The 13778-nt window shown below is 32.5% G+C and overlaps 1 protein-coding gene across 7 annotated transcripts in view; it reads right to left on the bottom strand.

The window, feature by feature from the left end:
- FSTL4 (follistatin like 4) overlaps positions 1 to 13778 on the bottom strand; it is an 816112-nt gene that overhangs the window by 56115 nt on the left and 746219 nt on the right. For 5 of the 7 annotated variants that reach the window (XM_074290936.1, XM_074290938.1, XM_074290940.1 and 2 more), the window contains 3 exons: positions 9748 to 9909; positions 8165 to 8299; positions 5666 to 5692 (listed from right to left, as the gene is read on the bottom strand). In XM_074290936.1, the coding sequence (XP_074147037.1) occupies positions 5666 to 5692; positions 8165 to 8299; positions 9748 to 9909 (324 nt within the window). The remainder of the gene's footprint in view (positions 1 to 5665; positions 5693 to 8164; positions 8300 to 9747; positions 9910 to 13778) is intronic. The other 2 variants (XM_074290937.1, XM_074290939.1) reach the window with 1 other exon arrangement.

Below are 13778 nucleotides of genomic sequence, written 5' to 3'. Positions count from 1 at the left end.
GATAATAAGATGGCAGGAAATATAGAATTAGTAGTTTTAACCACAAATGTAAATGGGGTGAACGCTCCCATAAAGCGTAAGCGGATAGCAGACTGGATTAAAAGCCAGAAGACTAAAATATGTTGTTTACAAGAAACATATTTAAAGCAGAATAATACATACAAAATAAAGGTAAAAGGCTGGAATAGAATCTATTGCTTCTGGTGAAGTAAAAAAAAAAAAAAAAAAAAAAAAAAAAGCAAGAGTAGCCATTCTGATCTCAGATCAAGCAAAAGCATAAATTTATCTAATTAAAAGAGATAAGAAAACGAAATTATATCTTGCTAAAGGGTACCACAGACAATGAAGCATTATCAACACTAAACATATATGCACCAAGTGGTATACCATGGAAATTCCTAAAAGAGAAGTTAAGAGAGATGCAAGAAGAAATAGACAGCAAAAGTATAATATTGAGAGATCTCAACCTTGCTCTCTCAGAACTACATAAATCAAACCACAAAATAAATAAGAAAGAAGTTCAAGAGGTAAATAGAATACTAAAAAAGTTAGGTATGATAGATCTTTGGAGAAAATTGAATGGAGACAAAAAGGAGTACACTTTCTTCTTAGCAGTTCATGGAATCTATACAAAAATTGACCATATATTAGGATGCAACACCCTCAAAATCAAATGCAGAAAGGCAGAAAGAGAATGCATTTTTCAGATCATATTTCAATAAAAATTAAATTTATTAAAAAGCCAGGGGAAAATACACCAAAAAGTAATTGGAAATTAAATAATCTCATCCTAAAGAATGAATGGGTGAAACAGCAAATCATAGACACAATCAATCATTCATCTAAGAGAATGACAATAATGAGACAACATAACAAAATTTGTGGGATGGAGCCAAAGAGTAATAAGGAGAAATTATATATCTCTAGATGCTTACTTGCATAAAATAGAAAAAGAGAAAATCAATGAATTGGGCTTGCAACTAAAAAAGCTAGAAAAAGAGCAAATTTTAAAATCCCAATCAAATACCAAATTTGAAATTCTAAAAATAAAAAGAGAGATTAACAAAATTGAAAGTAAAAAAAACAAACAAACAACTATTGAATTAATAAATAAAACTAAGAGTTGATTTATGAAAAAACCAACAACATAGACAAACTTTTAGTAAATTTGATTAGAAAAAAGAAAGAAGAAAATCAAATTGTTGGTCTTAAAAATGAAAAGGGAGAACTTTCCACCAATGAAGAGGAAATTAGAGCAATAATTAGGAGTTACTTTGCCCAATTTTATGCCAAAAAATTTGATAACCTAAGTGAAATGGAGGAATGCCAAAAAATATAGATTGCTCAGATTAGAGAGGAGGAAGTAAATTGCTTATGTAGTCCCATTTTAGAAAAAGAAATAGAATAAGCTATTAATCAACTCCTTAAGGAAAAAAATCCAGGACCAGATGGATTTACATGTGAATTCTACTGAATATTTAAAGAACAATTAACTCCAATACTATATAAATTATTTGAAAAAATAGGGAATGGAGGACTCCTACCAAATTCCTTTTATGATAAAGAAATGGTACTGATACCTAAACCAGGCAGGACAAAAACAGAGAAAGAAAATTATAGACCAATCTCCCTAATGAATATTGATGCAAAAATCTTAAATAAAATATTAGCAAAGAGATTACAGAAAACCATCCCCTAGATAATACCTGACCAAGTAGGATTTATATCAGGAATGCAAGGCTAATTCAATATTAGGAAAACTATAAGCATAATTGATTATATCAATAACCAAATTAACAAAAATCACATGATTATCTCAATAGATGCAAAAAAAGCATTTGACAAAAATCCAACATCCATTCTTTTTTAGGAATGAAACAAAGTTGCCCACTAGCACAATTACTACTCAATATTGTGTTAGAAATGCTAGCTTTGGCAATAAAAGTTGATAACGAGATTAAAGGAATTGGAGTAGGTAATGAGGAAACCAAATTATCACTCTTTGCAGTTGATATGATGGTATACTTAGTGAACCCCAGAGAATCAACTAAAAAGCTATTAGAAATAATCCACAACTTCAACAAAGTTACAGGATACAAAATAAATCCATATAAATCATCAGCATTTTTATACATCACTAACAAAATTCAACAGCAAGAGATACAAAGAGAAATTCCATTTAAAATAACTGTCAATAGTATAAAATATTTGGGAATCTATCTGCCAAAGGAAAGTCAGGAACTATATGAGCAAAACTACAAAACACTTTCCACACAAATAAAGTCAGATCTAAACAATTGGAAAAAATATCCAGTGCTCTTGAATAGGTTGAGCAAAAACAATAAAGATGGCAATACTATCTAATTTATTTATTTAGTGCTATACCAATCAACCTCCCAAGAAACTATTTTACTGACCTAGAAAAATAACAACGAAATTCATCTGGAAGAACAAAAAGATCAAGAATTTCAAGGGAACTAATGAAAAAAAAAAGTCAAATGAAGGTAGCCTAGCTACCTGTACCAGATCTAAAACCATATTATAAAGCAGCAGTCATCAAAAACCATTTGTTACTGGCTAAGAAGTAGATCAGTCAATCAGTGGAATAGGTTTAAGTTAACAGGACAAAATAGTTAATAATTATAACAATCTAGTGTTTGACAACACAAAGACCCCAGCTTTTGGGATAAGAATTCACTATTTGACAAAAACCACTGGGAAAATTGGAACTAGTATGACAGAAGCTAGGCATTGACCCACACTTAACATCATACACCAAGATAAGGTCAAAATGGATTCATGATCTAGACCTAAAAATGATAGTATAAATAAATTAGAAAAACATAGGATAGTTTACCTCTCAGATCTGTGGAGGAGGAAGGAATTTGTGACCAAAAGAGAACTAGAGATTATTATTGATCACAAAATAGATAATTTTGATTATATTAAGTTTAAAAGTTTTTGTATAAACAAAACTAATGCAGACAAATTTAGAAGGGAAGCAATAAACTGCAAAAACATTTTTACATTTAAAGTTTCTGATAAAGACCTCATTTCCAAAATGTATAATTGATTGAAATTTATAAGAAATCAATCTATTCTCCAGTTAACAAATGGTCAAAGGATAGGAATAGACAATTTTCAGACCAAGAAATTGAAACTATTTTTAGTCATATGAAAAGATGCTCCAAATAACTATTGATCAGAGAAATGCAAATTAAGACACCTGCACACTTCTTAGATTGGTTAGGTTGACAGGAAAAAATAATGATGAATGTTGGAGGGATGTAGGAAAATTGGGACACTGATACATTGTTGGTGGAACTGTGAATGAATCCAACCATTCTGAAGAGAAATTTGGAACTATGCTCAAAAAATTATCAAACTGTGCATACCCTTTGACCCAGCAGTGTTACTACTGTGCTTATTATATCCCAAAGAGATCTTAAAGAAGGGAAAGGGACCTACATATGCAAAAATGTTTGTGGCAGCCCTTTTTGTAGTGGCTAGAAACTGGAAACTGAATGGATGCCCATAAATTGGAGAATGGCTGAATAAATTATGGTATATGAATGTTTTGGAATATTATTTTTCTGTAAGAAATGACTAACAGGATGATTTCAGAGAGGCCTGAAGAGATTTACATGAATTGATGCTAAGTGAAATGAGTAGAAAGGAGATACATGGCAACAATATGATGAACAATTCTGATGGACGCGGCTCTCTTCAACAATGAGATGATTTAAACCAGTTCCAATTGTTCAGTAATGAAGAGAGCCATTTACACCCAGTAGGAGGACTATGGGAACTGAGTGTGGACCACAATATAGCATTTTCACTCTTTCTCTTATTGTTTGTTTGCATATTTTGTTTTCCTTCTCAGTTTTTTTTTCTTTTTAGACCCAATTTTTCTTGTGCAGCAAGATAAATGTATAAATATGTATACATATATTGATTTAATATATATTTTAACATATTTAACATATATTGTACTACCTGCCATTTAGGGGAAGGGATGGAGGGAAGGAGGGGAAAATTTGGAACAGAAGATTTTTCAAGGGTCAATGTGGAAAAAATTTCCCATGCATATGTTTTATAAATAAAAAGCTATAATTTAAAAAAAAACTAGAATTGGGCAATGGGAAGCTAATGATATCATAAAACACCAAAAAGTAATAAAGCAAAATCAAATGAATGGAAACCATAGAAGAGAATGTGAAACATTTCCCCAGAAAAACAACTGATCTGGAGAGCCTGTTTGTTCTCAAACCTGTTCTCAAGGAGAGACAATATAAGAATAATGGTACTATCTGAAAGTTATGATCAAAAAAAGAATCTTGATACAATATTACACAAAATTATTAAGGAAAATTGTCCTGCAGTTCTAGAGCAAGAAGATAAAGCAGAAATGGAAAAAATCCACCAACCATCACCTGAAACAGTAACAACATTACCAAGTTTCAAAGTTTCCAAGATAGAGAGAAAATGAGGTCTTTTTTACAAGACTTTAGCAGCTATTATGTTAAAGGACAATAGGTCTTGGAATAGCATATTTCATAGAACAAAAGAAATGAGGTTATAACCAAGGGTAAGTTACTCAGTAAAATTAACTATAATCTTGAATGGAAAAAACTTAACAAACTGAAAGATTTTCAGGTATTTATGACAAAAGAGCAGAACTTAATGGAAAATGCAACATACAAGGTGCAGGAGAAATGTAAAGTAAACATTAAAGACCAAAAAAATATAAACATAAAAAATGTGATTACATAGAATAGAACAAAATTAAATAGGAAATAATTGGTACTCAAATGAGGAATGTCTAAATAAATTGTGGTAGTGATAAATGAAAGCAATGGAGTCCTATTGTGTCATGAACATGATAAATAAGTAATTTTTCTCTGGCAACTCAGGAGAACATGCAAACAGATACAAAGTAAAATAAACAGAATCTGGAAAACAATACATACAATAACTATAATAACATATGTGGAGAGAACAAAAAAGTTCAAAATGAATGATGTGTAATTATGGTTATTATGTTTATTTCCTAAGGACAGATGAGAAAATGTATGTCTTCTTCATTTCTTTGGAAAGGCTTATGTGGGGGGACTACAGACATGAAAGAGTATATTGTGTCCCATTTGGTTGATATATTGTTTAGCTTTGTTGAATTGATTTTTTTTTTCAATTTTATGTTGTTATAAGAAATAGTTCAAAGAAGAAGGGAGAAGGAGGGGTATATGTTGAAATGGAAAGGATTAAAATAATACTAAAATTAATAAAACAGAAAAAAGTTCCCCCTCATTTAAAATATCATAGGTACTAGGGAGAATGGAAACTGAATACTAGGCATTATCTGGGGACCATCTATTTAAAGAAAAAATGGGACACTGTACGCTAGCTAATGCATTTTAATGCAAATTTCCTAACATGCACAAGGCTCTAAATTTTAATGATTCCTTAGCCCCAGAATCAATAGCTGTTCCTTCCCAGATTATAATCTTTGGGGCAGCTAGACCTAAAATTCAGGGACAGATAGATGTTGAGTGCAGTGAGGCTGGAAGAGGTGGGAGTGTCTTAGTGAAAGATGGCCTATTATGAAATTGTTAGGGTCAATGAGCACATGGGAGTAAAAGTAAAACCAAATGTGGGGCTTCAGTACCTTCCTCTCGCCAGAGTATATTTGCAACTGCAGAACACCGGTATGGGGAGAACCAGGAAGCCATTGAGAGCAGGAAAAAAAAAAAAAGAGCCACATCAAAACTTTCATTAAAACAACTTCATTAAAATAGCTCTTTCAGTATCAACTAATAACATCACACAAAAACCACAACATTAGATCTTTCTGCAAATGATACAAATGTAATTATAGGAAGGAACTCATACACCATAAGAACCAAAATTACTTTCTGTGTATAGAATTAGATCTTGAGAACATGTCATTTTGATTCAAAGATAACACTACTCCCAGTAATGCAGTAGTTTTTTAAATTTTTCTTTCTTTTTCTTTTTTCTTTTTTGGCCAGGAAGGAAATCAGGTTAAGTGACTTGCCCAGGGTCACATAGCTATTAAGTATCAAGAGTCTGAGGCTGGATTTGAACTCAGGTTCTCTTGACTCCAGAGCTAGTACTTTATCCACTGCACCACTTAGGTTTCTTGTATTTAAAAAATGTGAATAAAGAGTGAGAACATTTGTTAAAGTCAGGAACTAATTCCTATAAGCTACTCCATGATTTTTATTGATCTTCTAAGAACTCAACATTGTACTTTTATTTATGATCCATATATTGATTGTATGTGTATCTGTATGCCTTTACTAGATGATAAATTCCTTGAGAGCATGGGGACTATTTTATTCAACTTTGTACTGAATAATTATTCAAATTATTCTTCTTAGTGTCATACAGTGCCTTGTACACACAAATATGGAAGTCATATTAAGCCTCAGTACTCTTGAGTTTGGTCCTAGGTACATGCAGAATAGACAGCTGGATGCTTAAAAAGTTCTTTCCCCTTCGCACCTTCTAATCTCAAACATAAAATCCGAGAATAAGAGCTTTAAAAAGATTTTAGAGGTCAAAAAGTTCAACTCTGGCTCCCTAGACTTTCCATTGCCCCAAGATTGCTGATACTTGAAATTTCCCTATTAGTAGATACTCTCCCCATTAAAATGCAAATACTGACTTTAGGGGGAATAGGACAAACTGGGAGCAAGGTCTCTATCATTCTGACCCTTCAATATGACTGATTTTCAGCTCAGTTTTTACCAAAGAGAAGATGAAGATATGATGGACCAGATGTGAAACAAGAGAACTGTTCGGTTCTGCATACATATATTGTATCTAAGATATACTATAACATATTTAACATGTATAAGAATGCCTGCCATCTAGGGGAGAGGGTGGAGGGAGGGAAGGGAAAAGTCGGAATAGAAGTGAGTGCAAGGGATAATGTAAAAAATTACTCATGCATATGTACTGTCAATAAAAAAGTTACAATAATAATTTTAAAAAAAGATATGATGGACCAGAGACAGGAGAAGCAACCCAATAGGAAAAAGATGGAGAAATGACAATCCGCAGACATTTATAATATAAGCTTTCACTGGATACACATTGAATTCACCTTCCTAAGGTGAAAACTAGCAATGCTAGGCCTGATCCGGGATAGGGGTAGCAAAGCCAAAAAACACGTGGGGCAGAAAAGTCAATGGAAACTAATGCTAATGATAACCAGTAACTGACATTCATACAGTGATCTATGGATAACAAAGTGCTTATTTGATTAATTTTATTCTATGATAACCTTAGATTTGCAATTTGACATTGTTAAATCTATTTATACATGAATTCTTAACCTTGAATCTGAGAATTTGTTTTGTTTTAATTTTAATTTTATGTTTTAATATTTCATTTCAATAAAATTGGTTTCATTTGTAATCCTATATATTTTATTTTATGCATTTCAAATATTATTCTTAGAAGGGGTCCATAGGCTTCTGGTACAAAAAAATGAAAAAGTCCTGGGTATAAAGTAGAATAAGGCTAAAATCATTCCAAGTTTACCCAGCCCAGACTCTACCATGAGGAGAATGTTCTAAGGAAGACAATAGCCTAGAGGAGTTAGATGCTGCAAATGTAATTTGTTGGACTTTCTTTTCTTGTTTTCTAATTACCTTCCATGAAAAGATAGGTTACTGCAACTCATAGTTAATTGTATGCAGAATTTTTATTTGAAATGATCCCTGACTACTCTGAAAGACTTATGATGAAAAATACTATCCATAACCAGAGAAGGAACTGATTGTTAAAAATCATGAAAAAAAAGTTTAAAATGTAACTGGGAAAAATATTAAATAAATAAAATTCTTAAAAAAGAATTTTTGAACTGAAAATCATTTACTCATTTTACTTGAACTTTGCTTTTTTTTTTTTTTTTAATCAAATGGTTATCAAGTTTAAGTAAATCCTAGTTACCTTCTGTGATGGGACCACCATAGTTAGTCCCCCAAACAATGTTTTCCCACAATTGAAATGGCTGGCCTCTATTGTCCAGATCAAGATAGGCCCTCTGATTTAAAAGCAAACAAGACACTATATCTTGTGAATATATATAATTTTAAAGTAAATTTAAAGATTAAATTCCCCTCCGTCAACTTACGGGTCTTTCTGGCTGAATCTTCAATAAAGAGAGAAGAAATATCCTCATCAACACCTACTTCGTTCTTAGCAATGCATGTGTAGGCTCCAGTATCTTCATAACGCACACTGTTGATGTGAAGTTCACTTCCATTGGCTGTTGAAAAAAAAAAAGTTTCAAACTAAACCAAGACCTTTAGCCCTGGTCTTACCTTACTTATGTCTGCATTTCTAAAAGGCTGCTGGCAATAGCTAGAACTATGAAACCAGTAATGACTGCTTCTTGATACCTCAAAAACTCTCCACTCATGTTTGATTCTTTGTGATCCCATTTCAGATTTTTTGGGCAAAGATAAAGGAATGGTTTGCCATTTCCTTCTCTAGCTCATTAAAAAAAAAGAAAGAAAGAAAGACACAAGCAGGGTTAAATGACTTGCCCAGCAACACACAGCAAGTACATGTCTGAGACCAGATTTGAACTAAGGACTTGGTACTCTGTGCCATCTAACTGCCCTCATAAGGTTAAAGCTAAGGCTAAAAGGGACCTCAAAGAATTCATTTAAAGATGAAACTGAGGTTAAAAGTGACTTGTCCAAAGTCACATAGGTAGTAAACATTATATTTGAGATTTTAAACCAGGTCTTATGGGCTAGTCCTTCCACATGGTCCCCTTATATCAAATTTGAGAAGCTAGAATTGGTCTCTCAAAATTGGTGATTAATTATTCAAAAATCATTATACCTGGGAATAAGAATGCACTGACTTGCTAACAGACATTTATAGAGGATAGTTTTTGGGGATGATAGGCAGAGGAATATGGTCAAGAATGTGACAAGATCATACTCAAAAAATTCTTATTCGAATGCAGAATCATATTAGGAGATATCTTACTCTTTTTAGAGATGCTAGATTTAGAGATATTCTTTTAATTCTTATTTGCATACTTCTGTACCTCTCCCATTTCTCCACCACAATTCCCTTGCAACAAATATTTTAAAAGGGCAAAAGAAAGTTGTTCAGCAAAAGCAATCAATATATCAATGGTATATGACAGTAAATGAAATATTCCATATCCCTAGTCTTCTGTCTCTGTACAGGGAGTTTAGGGAATATAATTCAAATCTTCTGGGGAGTCAAGCTCAACCTCACCAGAAGTACCTACTTCTTTTCCTATGTAAGAGAAAAACATATTGCTTAACTTTACATTTTTTTTTTTTTTTAAAGATAAAAGAGGCCATCCTCACAGTTGCAAAAGGAAACTTGATGTTTACATAAAGTGAACACAGGCATAATCGTAGGAAAAGCCATTGAAGTGTTTAACAGCTTAGTTGTGAAATATTTGCTAATGAAGTACAAGGTTTTTTCACTATCTTACTCTAATCTGCTAATATAGATACTTTCTCTAATTCATCTGGAAAGCACAAAAATAATTTTCCAAAAGTACAACATTGTTACCTAGCCTAGACCACATAAGAATAAAAAGTGGAAGGTGTGACATTTATTCAATTCCAATATATAAAATAAATAAGAGCTTTTCCTACCTGGTGGGTACTTTAGCTTGTACCTACCCATGAAGAATATACACAAAGTTTGCTGGGTTCTTACCTATGAGAGAGATCTGCTTGGACAGTTTAGGTCCAATATCCATGCCATTTTTTAGCCAGGTAATTCTTGGGGTGGGAATGCCTTCTGCATGGCATTTGAGACTGGCAGAGACTCCAGGTTCCTGGGCCTGAGTTTCTGGGTAAACACGGATGACAGGAGGCACTGTGGAAGATACATAAGGATGATTTTAATGAGTCAACTCGTCAGAGACAGACTTTCTTGTTCCTTTTTTAACTATGATACACTATCCAACTCTTTTGATCTTACAGGACATTTGTGGGAGGCAATGTCAGAGTTTTGTTATGAGACTGAAAAACAGACTAGATGACTTTGATTCCAGAAGACAGCACAAAATGGTCAGATTCAGACATCTTTCAAGGCAAGATGCTAAGACTTGTTAACAAGTAGTAGAGAGGACATTGGTCACAATCAATCAGTCTCCTAAGTTCTAAAGTCAGGTTTCTCAGAATCCTTTAGATGAGTGGTAGCCAAAAATGGCGTGGCAGCAATCTTGAGGTGCATTGAGGTCCATGCCTTCTAGACATAAAGTTATAGTCCTTTACTTTGATCAGACCACATAAAGAGATTATATTGAAATCTGAGGGCCACAGTTAAAGCACAATGAACAGTTAAAGAATGTATAAAGAAGGGCGACCAGGGTGAAGGAAGGTCTTGAAGCAAAGAAAGATTAGTTAAAGGAACTGGGAATCTTTAGCCTCTTGAAAAGAAGACTCAAGGGGATTGTTATCTGGAAGAGGGATTAAATTTATAGGTTCATAAATGTAGAGTTGGAAGGAACCTCAGAAATTCTGTACTCCAAGTCTTTTATTTTAAAGATGGAGAACAATTATGGGAATATTTCCAAAATACTTTTAAGGATCACTGTATCAATTCACTATTATATTAATAGTGAATTAATATGCTTAGTTTTTTTTTTGCTTTTTTCTCCTTTAATTTTTTTACTTTTTAAAAATATAATTTTTGATTTTCAAAATATATGAAAGAATAGCTTTCAACATTCACCCTTTCAACAAATACCCCTGTTTTTCAAATTTTCTCCTTACCTCCCCCCCAAATAGCAAGTAATCCAGTATATATTAAACATGTTCAATTTTTCTATACATATTTCCATAATTATTATACTACACAAGAAAAATCAGATCAAAAAGGAAAAAATGAGCAAGCAAAGCGGCTACAAAAATGTGAAAAGACTATGTTGTGATCAATATTTAGTTCCCCAGTTCTCTTTCTAGATACAGATGACTTTCTCCATAAGAAGTCTATTGTAATTGATATGAATCATCTCATTGTTGAAAAGAGTCACATTCATCAGAATTGATCATTGCATAATCTTGTTGCTATGTATAATATTCTCTTGTTTCTACTCACTTCACTTAGCATCAGTTCATGTAAGTCTCTCTAGGCCTTTCTGAAATCATCCTGCTGATCATTTCTTATAGCACAATAATATTCTATAATATTCACATATCATAACTATTTCAGTCGTTTTCCAACTGTTGGGCATCCATTCAGTTTCCAGTTCCTTGCCATTACAAAAAAGGCGTGACAAACATTTTAGCACATGTGGGAATATGTTTGTTTTCTTGAAGCCCCTCAATATTTGTCACTTAAAAAAATTAACTTTGTCAATAGATGGGTATGGAACCTTACAGTTGTTTTAGTTTTCATTTTTCTAATCATAATTTGGATTTTTCCCTTAGAGAACAGTTTGTTCATATTCTTTTACTATTCATTAATTTGAGAATGAATTTTTCTTATAAATTTGAACCAGTTTCTTATATATCTTGGAAATAAGATCATTATTTAAGAAATTTGCTAAAAAGATTCCTTCCTCCCCAGTTACTGTTTCCCTTCTAATCCCATGATTGCTTTTATGGGGTGGGAGTGTGTGTGATTAAAGGTACACAATCTCTTCTATAATCCTTTTCTCTGTCTCCTCTTTAGTCACAAACTCATCTTTAACTAATAGATTTGAGAGTTAATTTCTTTCTTACTTTTTAAATTTGTTTATGATATGGCCTTTTATATATAACATATCCATTTAGAGCTTACTTTGCATGAATTATATTTAGTGTACTTGGTGTGAGTTTTTGATTACTTTAAATCTAATTGTTGCCAGACTCTTTGTTGTTGTTACTGTTGTTGGTGAATAAAAAAGTCTTATAGTTGCATTTGGAGGCTTTAGGCTTATTGAGCACAAGACTATGAGTCTATATTGTATTATTAATCTGTTATTTTGGCCAACCAACTTGTTTTGATAACTACTTCTTTGTAATGTAATTTGAGATATGGAATTACTAGACCCTTATGCTTACTTGCAACTTTTTTTCATTATTTTCCTTCAGATCCTTGATTTTCTATCCTCAGATAAAATTTTTTAATATGTTTTTCTAGCTATATAAAACAGATCTTCAGTAGTATGACAGTTATGGCATGTGTAAGTACTTTAATATATGAAGTATTGCCATTTTTATTTTAATGGCTAAATTTACCCATGACCAATTAATATTTCTCAAATTATTTAGGTCTGTGTTTCATTAAAGTACTTTTTACATGTATTCATACAGCTACTGCATGTATCTTAAGACACTTCCAAGTGTTTCATATTTTTAAAAAGTTATTTTACATGGCATTTTCCTCCTTCCTTCTGCTTGGTTTTGTAAGTTATATGCAGAAATAATGATGCTTTTGTATGTGGAATAATTTTTTTGTCTTGTAACTTTGTGGAAGTCATTATTTCAAATTTTAATAGCTGATTTTCTAGAGTTCTCCAGGTAAACCTTCATGGCATCTATGAAGAGCATTAGAACTTGGATTTCAGTACAGGCCCTGGTATTCAAAATTCAACATTTTCCCCACTTTTCCACTGGTAAAGACTAACTGGATTGCACAAAATAAAATTGGCAGCTTTGGTATCTGCACTATTCCTTACTGATTTCATTATTCTATCCACAAACACAAAATATTTACAAATATCTAAATATTTAATACTGTTCATCTCTTAGGGAGAAAGAGTAAGAACAACTGAAATGTATTTCCTTCTGAATGAGTCAAATACAGATAAATTATTTGTTATGGAAAGCTTTTGGAGGGGGTTTAATTTCTCCCAGGAACTACTCAATGAAACAAATTTCTTATAACAAATGTACATAGTAACAGAAAACAGATTCCCCTCATGTCTATCACAAAAACATATTTCATTCTGAATCCTAAGTGGATCATTCTTGTTACAGATAGCATGTTTCATCATCAGTATTTTGAAATTATGAATAGTCACTGTACGGATTCTAGCTGTTCATTTTTATACTGCTGTGACATTGTATAAATTGTTCTAGTTCTGTTCATTTCATTCTTCATTAGTTTCCCAAAAGTTCATTTTTCTAATATTGAAGGTATATGATATATGGACATTCATTTATGCTCAATTTACTGTGACTGAAGGTCTAGCCCCATGCTCCTCAAAATGGTGGAAAAAGATACTTTTCCCATGCAAGCAGGCAAGAGGTCAGAGATACTGCCATGATTGCATTATGACTTCATGTGAAGCCATTGATTTTTAATCATTAAAACATTCCTTCATTGCCTTATGAAAAAAATCCTATCTTTTGTCCCCATGCTTTTGAAAAGACTACTCTCTTTGCCACCTGCCTCTCTCTAAGGTCCCAGGAAGGGAATATTTTTTTTCTTAGTTTTTGTATCCCCAGTGTCTGTATGCAGTAGGCACTTTGTGGATATTTAGTTGAGTTGTCTTCCATCTGAGATAATTGGATATGAAGCACCAAATAAGAATAGGGATGGGTATAAATGGGAGCAACTCAATATCAAATCCACAATCTTTTCCTTTTTTCCCTTTTCCTGAGAGAATTCATTGGCATTTGGGAATAATTCAGGATCTAGAAAGAAAACTCTGGTCTACAGGTAAGCTAGAGATATGTATATTTTTCTGTATAGACACTGGGAGACTTTTTTGCTTGATTATGCATATTTGTTATAAGAAATTTGCTTTTCTT

The sequence above is a fragment of the Sminthopsis crassicaudata genome, chromosome 2 (assembly GCF_048593235.1).
Source record: "Sminthopsis crassicaudata isolate SCR6 chromosome 2, ASM4859323v1, whole genome shotgun sequence".
Taxonomy (NCBI): Eukaryota; Metazoa; Chordata; class Mammalia; order Dasyuromorphia; family Dasyuridae; genus Sminthopsis; species Sminthopsis crassicaudata.
Note: the sequence above shows the minus strand (reverse complement) of the source record. Positions and strands in the feature narration are given on the sequence as shown.